We start from the raw sequence: 15,019 nt of genomic DNA on the forward strand, positions 1-15,019 counted from the left end.
ACCTTAAAACCGTTCTCACCTCTCTTTTGTCTTCTAAATGTGCCGATTAACACGAGCAACAAGAAGCCGGCTATTCCATCCCCCACCGCTGCAGAACGTTCACTAAGTTTTCCCAGCTCATGCCTTGTTTGATTATCTGGGAGTGACTGATGTGCTGGAGTTTTAAAGTGGAAATAATAGATCGCTATTTGGAACACACGCATTTCATGTGTGTTCCGTTTCTACAGTAATCTGTGTAAACACATTTTTAAAACAGAAATGTTTTTCATATTTTAGTAGTAAATGACAAAATGTAGGCATAAACTATATAATGTATGAAGCCTGAAGTGCAAAGATCAAGTAAACACTTTCACAAAAGATTCAAGGAATAGACAACAGCTTCATTGGCATAGTGGTAAGATTTGATGACTTGTAATCAAGAGTCCCCAGTTCGATCCCTACTCACTCCTATATTTGCCGTTTTCAGTAGTGAGCTGCTCCTTTTGTTAATATTATACAGTACACACATTCATTTGGCTTGCGTCTGTAACACACGGTGTGCATTTATAGGACTTGTAAAAGTTACCCTTTTTTTTTTTTTTTAAACTTTTATTCTCTCTAAATCACAATCACGATACATACTACAGTGCCCCAAGATTGGGGGAATGTTAGAGCACGTGAGCTTATTCAGTGCAGCAGGATTAACACACATTGATCTTTTTTTTTGTTACAGTACATGTGCCTTCCCTGTTTATTTATATATCTAGTGACTTTTCTGCCTGTCTGTCTCTCTATTACGCAGTGGTCTGTCTGTCTGTCTGTTATGGATCTTAAAAATAACAGTTATAAGGACACTTGTTCATGTTAATTGCAGTCTCAATTGTTAAAAACAAATTTTAAAAGGAGCATCCCACATGAAAATATAATGATCTCATTAACTGACAGTACATACCAATTTACAAATTTTATGTCCGTTTGAGGTTAAAAAGAAAAGAAAAAAAAAAAAAAAAAAAAACACTTTCTCCTCAACGGGGAATTGAACTCAGGTCTCTGATGGACAGTAAGCCTGGTGCGCTCTGAGACAGCAAATCTCACCGCTACGCCACGGAAGCTGTTGTATTGTTCTTGAACCTTTTGTGAAAGTGTTTATTTGATGTTTGGACTTCATGCTGCTTCACACATTCTATGGTTTATGCCTACATTTTGTAACATTTATTACTAAAATATGACAAAGTTTCTGTTTTAACAATGTGTTTACACAGATTACTGTAGAAATGGAACACACATGAAATGCGTGTGTTCCAAATAACGATCTATTATTTCCACTCTAAAACTCCACTTCACTCCCACATAATCAATCAAGGCATGAGGTGGGAGATGCTCGTGCACGTTCTAAGTCGGTGGGGGGACGGAATAGCCGGCTGCTTGCAGCTTGTTTTTATCGGCACATTTAGAGGACAAAGGCCGCTGGCGGAGAGGTGCAAATGGTTTTAAGGTGGGCCGGATCTACAAGTTTTTTTGTAGACTCTGGTAATTCTAGTGTTAAGGCCAAACTTATACTTCATGCAATGCAATGCATGCTCCAGCAGCCGCTACTGCTATGCAAGCATTGTACTGTTTATACTTGCACGCATACTTTACATAAATCTGGAAGATTCCATCAGCTGGCAGTCTGAGATATCATCATGGTGAGAAAACGTTCAGCTTTCTTGTGCTGTGAATTGCCTAAAACATCCATTAAATTCTGAGGACAACTTGCCACAATATCTCTGAAAAGGATGGATGTTTAATGGATACTTTCATCAATGCAGGGATGCGTCCATTCCAGCATGCATCAGGCACAAGACAGAAACAATCCCTGAATGGGGCATCAGCTCATCGCAAGATTAATACAAGCACACAAGTACACTAGCGTCATTTTAGCATCACCGAAACCGGAACACACTACGGAAACCCACCCAGGAAAAAATGCAAACTCCAAGCAGGGAACACCAGGGACATGACTCCCTGCAAGGCAGCAGCGCTACCAGGAACACAACTCAAGGAGTCCTTTTGCTGCAAGACAATGCCCGCTCACACACTGCTGAGAACACCAAGGGTTGTGTGGAGAAACTGAAGTTTGAGGTATCGCCAGATTTGGCACCATGTGATTTCCGCCTTTATGGACCTCTTAAAAAAAAAAAAAAAAAAAACACCTAGGTGATCGTCGATTCAAGACAGATGATGACATGAAGAAAGCGGTGCATGAGTGGTTGCAAGGACAAGATAAAACCTTTTATTCTGCTGGAATCCAGGCACTTCCAGACAGGTGGCGCAAGTGCATTGAGAAGGGTGGAGACTACACTGAGAAATTACATCATCAGCTTTATTAAGGTTTGTTCCATTTTCTGATAAATCCCATTTTCTAACTTTAGCTTGACTCCTCCTCATATTTTTAATGCTGACATTCAATGCAGAAATTTCAGGAAGTAACTTAATATTTTGCAAAAAATGCAAATTTTGACCATACAAGTTTGCCACTGTCCAGCACTGGACACCTATCAACCATGATTAGTTTGAATATTTCATTTCTCCATGAAACATGACCACTGCAAACTATATGAGGTAACATTTAAAAGAAGTATAATTTCTGGGTAGAGTATTCCTTTAAGGCACTCCTGTTTGCTTGCTACATGCATGACGATGAGCAGGCTAGGTTACCTGTGCCTCTTAATTCCTGGAATAGGCTCCAGCTACCTTGTAAACTTACCCTGGATAAGACAGTGAGGAAAATGGATGGATGTTCTTTAACACATCTTTAAACAAAAACAACCACCTAAATATTCAATGTATAATTCATAAAAAAAATATTCCATTTTCCCTTTGGGAGAATGTAATCCAACAAAATCCATTACATTGGCTTTCAAAAGTTACTTTTGATGATTCATCTTTAATCAACCTTAAAATGGCTTACTCTACTACCTTAGTACAAGACTCAACTTATTTGGAATTATTTCTCATTAAATATGTTCTGTCTGTTAATGCATTCTACTTGGAGAAAGGCAAGGTAATTTTAGGTAACCTTTTGTTTTATTTAATACTTCTTTTAAGCAAAAAAGAACATAACTTCTAGACAATTTGCAGAAATAAAAAAAATAATTTACCTGATTTCATCAGTATCAGGCACTTTGGTATATGGCAGAATAGCTCTAACTCTCCGACGATCTTCAACAGGCTGTAAAATATACACATTCACAAGTTTTGATTACAAATAAAAATAAAAATTTAACTCTTTATTAAAGAGTTATCTTAATTCTTCTGAGTTTTTAATAAATAGTATAATAACTAATTTATAAAGAAATGCTGAGGTAAGAAAGAGAACCAGGTCTATGGCAATACAGTTACCAATATGAAGACCAGACTGTAGAATCAATTACTCTCACAACAGTTAATTTTTGCCATTGAAAGAAAAAAAAAAACAAAAACAAAAAAAAAACTGCATGATTAAACTAAAACACACTTGAAAACGGGAGCATATAATTTTACTAACAACACGAAGAAAACATTCTTAAAGCTCAGACTGCAGTAATAATCAGGGGTAAAGAGGTATTTGTTTTACAGTAACTAGGGCAAATCTAGTTTTTTCAGTGTGCATATGTATGTGCTTGTGTGAGTTAAGTGCTACAATCATGTAGTGTTGGAAGCTGTTCAATGAAGCATAATTTTGTGTTGAAGCATTATGGCATATACCTTGCATGATTGTTTGTTATATTCTTTCTAAACATTTTTGAAAGTGTATATCTTACAAAACATTACAATTCATAATTAAATATGTACATTTTTTGAGATTGTGGGTTTTGTAATAAAGTCGTGAAAATTAACATTGACATTTAGAGTATACTTGGCTCTTGAATAACTAGTTACCATATTATAAATGCTATACTTAATACTACTAAAAATGAAAATCAACTGTCATGAGGATGAAAAAAAGAATATTGCTGTGAATATATAATGTATTAAGGTCACCCTGGACCAAAGTTCCTGAATGTACTTATGGTTCTAGTGTCCCATTTTTTTTCTTCCCCTTCTTACCACTACTGGCTCAAAGTTTTGGAAATGTTACTGCGTTCATTTTGGCCCAAATGCATTAGGGAATGTATTGTATTGCAATTTTGTCATCTCTTAAAAAAATCACTTTTCAAATAATGACTGTTGGAGAATACATATAACTTCAGATAGTTTCCAATTTAACACCCTTAAGTATGAAACATATGTATTAATATCAAATACCTAAATCAAAACAACAGAAAAGATTATCTTTTTATTGCCATAAGGACAACAAAGGGTAAGAATAAAATATGCTACCATGTCAGAGAAAAGAAAGACTAATATTAGACATGGACTGTGAACAAAGCTTATACATCTTAACTCATTCCTGTTCAAACACCTTTGTACAATATTGTACAGCAAATGCACACAAACATAAGCCAAATTAACATTTTTGTGATTTACATTTTTACTGTATATATTGAAGGATGTTACAAGATACAGGGGAACCTCGGTTCACAAACGTCTCGGTACACGTACAAATCGGTTTACGACCAAAAAGTTCGCCAAACTTTTGCCTTGGTTCACGACCACACACTCGGTATACGAACAAGCCAGTTTCCCCTTCAGATTGTACATGTTCAGTCTCTCCCTGTGCATTTCCTGTGCAGCGAGCAAGAGAGAGAGAGCGCGACACACACACAGGCAGCGCGAGAGAGAGACATACGCACACACACAGGCAGCGCGAGAGAGAGCTGGACGCATAAGATAGGAAGGCAGTTAAAGAATGCACTGAATGAATGATTTTATTTTCACTTCTGTTTACTGCAATCAGTTCGTAGCGTGCATTGTTGCAATGTTACTTTTCTTGGTGGTTTATTAAATTACGGATTCTTTCAAATGTTCATTTTTTTCCCTGTGCTTAAAACTCATTAAAAAAAAAGTGGTTGGTAGCGCTATAGCACGAACTATTGCAGTGTTAGTTTTCTTTGTTGTTCAATGTTTTTACATTTAGTTTACTATTACGCTGTGCTTTCTATGGTTTAATTAACTATATTTGTGCTTAAAAACTTAAAAAATATATAAATTTACATACAGTTTGTATGGTTTGGAATGGATTAATTGTATTTACATACAATCCTATGGGGGAAATTGCTTCGGTTCACGACCAAATCGGTTTACGACCAGAGTTTTGGAACGAATTATGGTCGTGAACCGAGGTTCCGCTGTACGTAGTTGTGTCAGTAGTGGCTGCCTCTGTTCAGCATGCCTTATGGATATACTAGCTCTAGATCAATTTTTATTTTCTGTTAGTCCTTTTTGGAAATGTAATTTTCTTCTATGCGGCAAAGAATATATATAATCACAAAAATGTTATTCATTTTTTCCATGTAACTAAGTTTTATACTTGTTAACATATGTGTAATTCTCATGCAAATTTAAAACTATACTGTCCATAGTTAATATTTATATTAAAACATTAGAACAGTTTTGACAAGAACCAGCCATTTATCCCAACAAAGCTTGCCATGCCTATTTGATTATTTTTCCAAAATAACACAGAGTCCTTTTTTGATGAGTACCACTAAAGTACCACTCTCTACCCCTTTACTTGTTAATTTACTCAATGAGTATCTACCACATTACTTTGTAATTTATTCAATGTGTCCGTGGTTTCCATCTGTGCATCCATATTCATGTTGAAGAACTTAAAGTAATAACTAGGATCCAATGTACTAATTCCTTATATACTTTTAAAATCTTCAAGTCACTTCTCTTAAACTGAGAAGGTACAACTTTCCCAATCTTTCTGCATAGCATAAACCTTGCACCCCTGGAATCAGTCTAGCTGCCCTTCTCTGGACTTTCTCTAGTGTTGGTAAGTCTTTTTTGTAATATGGAGACCAAAACTGCACAGTACACCAGATGAGGCCTCACTATTGCATTATATATCTTAAACATAGCTTCCCTTAACTTGTACTGTGCACATCATGCTATATAACCTAATATTCTACTAACCTTCCTAATGGCTTATGCATACTGGATGTAGATAAAAACAAGTCCACTAAGACTTCTATAGGCCCTTAAAGTTGTATTTTAATGTTTCAAACTTTCTGCTGTGCATTTAAATCTAATATGTTTACTTCCTACATGAAATATTTTACATGTACAGTGCCAAAAAAGTATGTGAACAGTTTAGAATTGCCTGGTTTTCTATACTAATTGGTCACAAAATGTGACCTGATCTTCATCTAAGTCACAAGTATTGACAAACACAATATGCTTAAGCTAATAAAACACACAAAAAATATCAATCTTTCATGTCTTTATTGTATCTATCAAGCATTCACATTTCCCTTTTGAAAAAGTAACTGAACCTTTGGATTTCATAACTAGTTGAACCTCCATTGTCAGCAATAATCTTTAACAAGTGCTTCAAGTACCTGCAGGTCACACCTACACAACATTCAGGAGGAATTTTGGACCATTCTTCATTAACAAACCTACACAACATTCAGGAGGAATTTTGGACCATTCTTCATTAACAAACTGCTGTAGCTCAGCCATATGCATAAGATGTCTTGTGTTTGGCTCTCTTGGGGTCATTCCACAGCATGTTTATTGAGTTAAGGTCTTGGGTCTAACTAGGCCACTGCAAAAGACAGATATTCTTTTACTGAAGAAATTTTGTAGTAGATTTATCTCAATGCTTAAGGTCGTTGTCCTACTGTATCACCCTACTTATAGTTAGCTTCAGCTGCCTTGATGAACTTGGGCATTCATTTTCCCCTCAATAATGGCAAGCTGTCCAGGCCTAGAGTCAGCAAAGATGTTTTCATGTAGGTATGAAGTATCCTTTTCATGCCCATATGTACTGCATTTCTGCACATTCTTCCTGAACAATTCAACGCAAGCTTCATTGGTCCAAAAAACGTTTTCCCAATGACACTGTGGAGTAACAAGATGGTTTTCAGCAAACATTGGATGTGCAGTGATGTGTTTTTGGAGAACAGTAGCTTCTGTGTGGTGTCCTTCCATGGACACAATGCTTGTTCAATGTTTTGAACAACGTAGACTCATGAACAGGGATGTTAACCTGCTCCAATAATTCTTTACACCTTTAGCTCTTACTCTGGGGTTGTTTTTATACTTCACTGAGCAGTCTGCATTGTGCATTTCAAGTCTTTTTAGCTGGATCTCCACTTCTTAGGAGAGCAGCTACAGCACTAAATTGTCTCCATTTAGACACGATTTGTCTAAACGTGAGCTGACAAATATCTAAACTCTTTGAAATTACTTTGTAACACATTCCAGCTCTATTTAAATCAATATTTATTGATTGTAGATCTTCAAAGATATTTTTTTTGCAAGGCATGCTCCACATCAACAGGTGCTTCTTGTGAATAGCAAATATCTCTCTACCACGCCTCCAATCCCATTTCATTGAATAGACTTCCATATTTGGCTAACTCATGACTCCAATTATCTTTTCTTGAAGACATTACCCTAGGGGGGGTAATATTCTGTTTCCAACCTACACCTGTGAATGTCTGATTGATGTATTCAGTGTGCAAGAACATTATAATAATTTGTTATTAGTCAAAACTGTACTTGTATTCAGTTTCATTTGCCATAAATCTGTCCACACCAGATTCCACTGCAATGAATTGACTGATAGTTACCCTAATAATAGTGACAATTAGAAATGTGGTAAATTGTAACACGTAAGCAATCAGCAATGACATTTTCATTCAATCAAAACATCAATTCAAGAAGGTATTTCCCAAGATAGTGACCACACATGCAGAATGACTGGGCTACATGAAATTTTAGGAGTCTGATCTCTAGAATGATTGACATTACGTTAACATTATTCAAAGTTATTGTCTGTCTGTATACCTGCATTGTTATCACTCTTTAATTTAATATTTTAATTATCAGCATGCTGCTGCTGCAGTATGTGAATTTCCCCTTGGGATTAATAAAGTATCTATCTATCTATCTATAGACATCACGCTTGGCTCCAACAGACCCCCGTAACCCTGTGTTCGGATTCAGCGGGTTGGAAAATGGATGGATGGATATAGACATCATCTTTTAAAAGGTGTGAATTTCCTTTTATTTTGTTTGCAGTATTGTTCAGAAAAAAACAGAAAATATGAATAAAGAACCTAAATCACCTCATGTTTTTTTGACATTTTAGTACTAAATTGAAGAGAACTGTCCATAGTTTGGAATTATTTTATTTCCATTAGTGAAGACATCGATCAAAAAAGCATATTGAGCAAAATGTTCCAGCACTGAAGTCAAACATTTATACAACCATTTAAAATTTAACCACATAGTCCAGTATGTGAATGAAAGCTAGGCAAGCAGCACCAAGTGACTTTAGGTCCATAACAAAGATAACTGCGATCTGTTTTCGATATCACATATTCCCATGTCCAGCAGGCTTTAGAAAGTAAATTCACATAACAGCACTCATCATGTTTTATTTATTAATTTTTCCAAAGTTGCTTTGCCTTTACTTTATAGCAAATGACCAGAAATTGAAATGGATCTGAAACAAGTGGTGCTTTATGTAACCATATCTGATTTGTGTGGTTGAGTACAACTATGGAAACATTGCTGACCATGAGAGTTCATTATAATGATGAGGAGCTTGCACTGAACAGCAGATGTTTTCAAATAGCAGGCTTTATGCAAGAACAGACACGCAACCCACTCACGGACCAAAAGTCGCTCTGGCTACTTGGAGCTTGCAGGAAAGGCATCACATTTGCGTGATTACAGATAACAAGGCTAAAATAGGAATGCCGCTGCTATTAATGACTTGGCCAAACTCCAGTGCTTTGGCCATATTCTATACTTAACAAATAGTGAGTAGATGCAAACAATGTGCCAAAAAAAGTTTGTTACACTAATTTTATTTATATCTAATTGAATATCAGTACTTTATTATATCACAAAAATAGTGACACAAATATTTATATGAAGTATCCTTTAATGAAAAACAAATAGCAAACAATACTGTTTAAAACACTAAATTTAAAAGTTTCAATTAATTCAGCATTTTACTATTTCACCTCAGCAATTTACTGCACAGTTCCATAAAAAGCTAAATGAATGTTGTACTGTGCTGTATATATAGAGAATATAGTACATGCAGTTGGGAACACAAAGTATGCATTCATTGTAGTGTTAATGATTGAAAATTAATAACTACATATCAAGGGCACTAAAGGTCAGTTATGAATTTTTTGGTAATTGTGCACCCCTAACTCTGGGTATGTGTGTGGGTATAAGCAATTATAAGTCCCAGGGCTGTGAAGTCAGAGTCGAGGAGTCAGAGACAATTTTGGGTACCTGGAGTCGGAGTCGGCAAAAATGTACTGACTTCGACTCCTAATAAATTTAAATGGTAATGAAAAAAAATACAGCAAGTTCAAATGTCCCATTTCTCAAACAACAGTCATAATTAAGTACTTCTCTGAGGTAAGAACAAAGCCCAGCTGAGCTATTATACAACCTGACATTCACATATTGTAATCTGGATTATGGTACATTACAAAAAGTGTTTTCATTTTATTTCAGATATAATGTGTTTAATAAGTTCATTTGAGTGTAAACAAGTGTAATGATGTAGGTGTAGGTGTGTGCTATGGCCTGATGTGTGTTCAGGGGTTCTGTCTGCACTCTCCACATATGCTCCCACCCAGGGCTGAACTTTAGCATAACTTTGCACACCATCTGTTCTAGAAGATTTTGAAATTAAAAAGGAACAGATTCTATGTATTGTGACAGATAATGCTTCTAATATGTTTAGCACAATTGAGAAAATGAATAAAGTAAATGAAGAAAGTGACAAACAGATATTAGAGGAAGACAGTTCTGCAAGTATTGGAGAAAGAGAAAACGAAGAGAATAGTGAAATTTTGGATAACATTGCTAAAGAAGCATCTAAGCTTACTACTATTCAACATATGCATTGAGCTGTTCATACTCTGCAACTTGCAATAAGAGAAGGACTGAAAGATCGTCATGCAGCTACTCTAATTGGCAAATTGAGGGAAGTAACTGTTGTAGCCAGGGCTCCTAAAACAGATGCCATTTTGTAAAGATGTGCAGGAAAAGGAGCCATTTTGGATCAAACAACACACTGGGGAAGCACTTATTTGATGGTAAAGCGTTTGCTTGAACTAAAAGACCTTCTTGAAGAACTGGACAATGAAAATGTTTTATTAACTGAAAGCCAGTGGGCACAAGTAAAAGAACTGGAAAGTCTACTTTTTTTCCCCTTTACTATCACCAAGAGGTTGCAATATGAAGATTTAACACCTGGTACATTTTTCTTGGAATGGAAGAGCTTGATATATTGCCTGAACAAAAGTGGAGGGTTAATAGCTGATGGCATCGTATCTTCAATGAAGAAAAGAGAGATTCTCTTACTGGATAATCAAATCTTGTTAGCTGCTATTTATGTTGATCCAATGAAACGAATTTTGTTGAGCAGTGACCAGACTGCTAATGAAAAAAAAGGCCCTCTATGATGTAGCAGTTCGCATGAAGGGATTACTACTACCTGAAACACCACCACTGGATGAAGCTATAAGGACTTGTAACTCAGGATCATCCTCTTCAAATGAAGAATCAGACTTTGATTCCTACTTGAACAAAATGGAAGTTTCAAAAGCAAACCAACATCACCTGTGTGTGAAAGATAAATGACCAGTAAATGTCCAAATAAAGAGGTTCCAGCAGGAGTTTTTTTAAAGAATTAAAAGAAGTTGAAAAGTATGATCGAAACTGACTATAGAAGAAGCCATCCTTGTTAATCCAGAGATTATTAGTGATGTGGCTAGAACTGTAACAGCAATGCCACCCACCCAAGTCAGTTTTGAAAGACTCTTTCAGCTCTAAAAATAATCAAGTCAGATTTAAGAGCTTCTATGAAAGAGGATCTAGCAGAAGCAATTCTGTTTATTAGAACATTACATTGAGTTAATTTTGGATTGCATTTAACAGCTATTCTACTCTACAACTGTATTCCAAGTTTAATATATAAACTGTTTTTTGTTCATGTAATTAAGCTTTGTTTTTGTTTTAAAACTACTGAAGAATGTGGCTTATATTTTTTGAACTGGTAAAGTTCCTATTCCTGATTTTTATGCATGCTACTACTTTATAGCCACTTGATAAAAACAATAAATAAAACCTTATTGTTTTCATTTTTTTGTTTTTTGTTTAACTGGCCAATACGGTAGAGAATCAGCTTCTTAGCCAGTATTTATGTGGTTAAATGACGTGTATGTTGCCTTCCTTCAATCAATATGGAAAGTACATTAGCATATTAAATACAGGTGAGTCGGAGTCAGGGAGTCGGCAGTCGGAGTCAGAAGTACCGGAAACTAAGGAGTTGGAGTCTAAGAATTTATCTACGACTCCACAGCCCTGGTAAGTCCTGTGATGGGCCAACATCCTCTTCAGAGTGGATTTCCACCAGCTACAACTTATCATGATCATTTACTTGATTAACTTGGTTCCAGGATGTTGTGTCATATAATGGAGTAAATGGGGAACAAGCATGGCCTGTATAGGGAATGAATGACTGCCTGTATGTATGACTTACCGAAGTATATACTCGCGAAAATTCGGGTCTTGAAACCCCAAAAATTGATCATAAAATCAGACCCCGACCCCTGTTCAAAAATGTGACACTTAAACCTTTTTTTTTTTTTTTTATAATATCTTCTTGCCTCCTCTAATCTCACATCAGTTTCTCAGATGCATCAAATTTTGTTGCAGCAGCGCAGTTACCAATTTCTTTCTCTACTTCAACGACATTTAATTTAAAACCAGCTTCATATTTTCTTCTGATCAAACGCTCCATCGTAGATAAAGGTGTATGAGGTTGTGAGATCCAAAAAACACAAATCAGTGTAAATGTTGCTTTGGAATAGTTCGGGTATTATCTTGTGGTCACGTAGGCACGAGAGCGAGAGAGAGGTTAGGAGCATGTGCTGATACAACGCATTACCACTCCCACATAGAAAAAAAAAAGCAGTGCGCTCAGTGGTTACTCTCTCAGGTGGGCGTTAGCATATCATAATCTCTAGGACCAATGGCATGAGTTTTCCACATTCGACTTATACGACCACCATTATAAAATACCAGAAATGATACAGTAAAATCAAGTCTCTACTTATCCACGAGTATATACGGTATTGTTATTTTTAAAGAAAGCTAAGAAACACAAGCACACACTTTAGATTTCATAGTGCATACTAAGTTTTACAGGCATCAAGCACCCAAAACTCCTCTTTGTCTCAGACATCAGAGAGACAAGTTTTCAGTTTTTATGAGCCCTTAATAAGAAGCAAATGCAGAGCCTTAAGGGACAGGGGCAGGCAGTGTGGCACAGGATTAAGGCTTTGGACTTCAAGCCATGAGGTTGTGGGTTAAAATCCTGCCACTAACACTGTGTGACCATGAGCATGTCACTTCACCTGTCTGTGCTCCAATTGCAAAAAAGAAGTGTAAGCAATTGTATCTCAGCTATTGTAAGTCGTTTTGGACAAATGTGTCAGCAAAAGAAATAAAAACATAAATGTAAACAAGAAGCTGGATGTATTAGCCCCAGGTGATAAGGAAATAGACAAACACAATTTAGCTTAATAACAGCAGAAGATGAAATGCTCAGGGTATTGCCTTCTAGAACCATCAAGACATGTCACATTAGCCAACAAATAAGTTTCAAATATCCAAATTAAAAATGTGTTCAAATATAGGTTATGATTCTAAGTATTAAATGTACGTCTTGTTTTTATCACTTTTTCGTATAAGAAGTATAGGGAAAGTATTGTAATCGTCCAAAGATTCGATGTCAAGATTTTGATGAATCTCGACCTTTCAGATCTCCTTGAGTCTGTAAATACCATCCATCCATCCATCCATTGTCTCCCGCTTATCCGAGGTCGGGTCGCGGGGGCAGCAGCTTGAGCAGAGATGCCCAGACTTCCCTCTCCCCGGCCACTTCTTCTAGCTCTTCCGGGAGAATCCCAAGGCGTTCCCAGGCCAGTCGAGAGACATAGTCCCTCCAGCGTGTCCTGGGTCTTCCCCGGGGCCTCCTCCCGGTTAGATGTGCCCGGAACACCTCACCAGGGAGGCGTCCAGGAGGCATCCTGATCAGATGCCCGAGCCACCTCATCTGACTCCTCTCGATGCGGAGGAGCAGCGGCTCTACTCTGAGCCCCTCCCGGATGACTGAGCTTTTCACCCTATCTTTAAGGGAAAGCCCAGACACCCTGCGGAGGAAACTCATTTCAGCCGCTTGTATTCGCGATCTCGTTCTTTCGGTCACTACCCATAGCTCATGACCATAGGTGAGGGTAGGAACATAGATCGACTGGTAAATTGAGAGCTTCGCCTTGCGGCTCAGCTCCTTTTTCACCACGACAGACCGATGCACCGCCCGCATTACTGCGGATGCCGCACCGATCCGCCTGTCGATCTCACGCTCCATTCTTCCCTCACTCGTGAACAAGACCCCGAGATACTTGAACTCCTCCACTTGGGGCAGGATCTCGCTACCAACCCTGTAAATACCATTTTTGGAATTATGTCTGTGTGTGTGTGTATAAACATTATAACTTGAGTACACTTTCACTCATTTCAACCAAATTTTGCATACAAATATTAGGTACAAAACGTAGATTTCTATCAACTTCTGGGCTATTTAAATTAACCAGAAGTGATACTTTCCCTTTTATTCATGCAGTTGCACAGTCAGATTTATTCAACTTTACTTTTATAGTACCCTAAGTTCTTGTCAATAAGCCGCGGCTTATCTAAGGAAAAAAGTTGTGAAAATGAAAAAATAGAATATCGGCTTATACATAAGTCCGGCTTATACATCCATCGCGGGGGTTGCGTTCCAGAGCCACCCGCGAAATAAGAATATCCGCGAAGTAGAAACCATATGTTTATATGGTTATTTTTATATTGTCATGCTTGGGTCACAGATTTGCGCAGAAACACAGGAGGTTGTAGAGAGACAGGAACGTTATTCAAACACTGCAAACAAACATTTGTCTCTTTCAAAAGTTTAAACTGTGCTCCATGACAAGACAGATGACAGTTCAGTCTCACAATTAAAAGAATGCAAACATATCTTCCTCTTCAAAGGAAGAAACAAATCAATATGTCTGTTTGGCTTTTAAGTATGCGAAGCACCGCGGCACAAAGCTGTTGAAGGCGGCAGCTCACACCCCCTCCGTCAGGAGCAGACAAAGAGAGGGAGAGGGAGAGGGAGAGTTTGTTTTTCAGTCAAAAATCAATACGTGCCCTTCGAGCTTTTAAGTATGCGAAGCACTGTGCAGCATGTCTTTTCAGGAATCAGCTTTACAAAAGATAGCAACGTGAAGATAATCTTTCAGCATTTTTAGACGAGCGTCTGTATCATCTAGGTGTGCAAACAGCCCCCCTGCTCAATCCCCATACGTCAGGATCACAGATAGTCAGCGCAAGATTGACAGAAAAGTAAGCAATCTAGCTTCTCAGCCATCTGCCAATAGCGTCCCTTGTATGAAATCAACTGGGCAAACCAACTGAGGAAGCATGTACCAGAAATTAAAAGACCCATTGTCCGCAGAAATCCGCGATATATATTTAAATATGCTTACATATAAAATCACAATTTAAATGACCGCTACGCGCTCGTGTTGACTCGGCGACGCCCAGAGCAGAAAGAACGCGCTCCGGCCGCTCCAACCACACCATGCGGGGAGTGAGAGAGACGGCAATATCTCACACTCTCTCCCCCCTTAAAGAAATTAAATGGGCGCAAGTGAGACCACTGACCTCCCTCCCTTCTATTAGTTATAGGTTATAGTATGTTCGGCTTATCCATGAGTCCGGCTTATCTATGATACGATTTTATTTTAAAAATTCGTATGATTTTTGGTCTCCGGCTAATACATGAGTCCGGCTTATAGACAAGAACTTAGGGTAATTG

General features: G+C 37.5%; 1 protein-coding gene across 1 annotated transcript in view; it reads right to left on the minus strand.

Moving 5' to 3' along the window:
* Nucleotides 1-15,019, minus strand: part of rasa1a (RAS p21 protein activator (GTPase activating protein) 1a) — a 178,158-nt gene that overhangs the window by 86,317 nt on the left and 76,822 nt on the right. The window contains exon 4 of the mRNA XM_028804718.2: nt 3,123-3,193. Coding sequence (XP_028660551.1) covers nt 3,123-3,193 — 71 coding nt within the window. The remainder of the gene's footprint in view (nt 1-3,122; nt 3,194-15,019) is intronic.

The sequence above is a fragment of the Erpetoichthys calabaricus genome, chromosome 7, assembly GCF_900747795.2.
Source record: "Erpetoichthys calabaricus chromosome 7, fErpCal1.3, whole genome shotgun sequence".
NCBI lineage: Eukaryota > Metazoa > Chordata > Cladistia > Polypteriformes > Polypteridae > Erpetoichthys > Erpetoichthys calabaricus.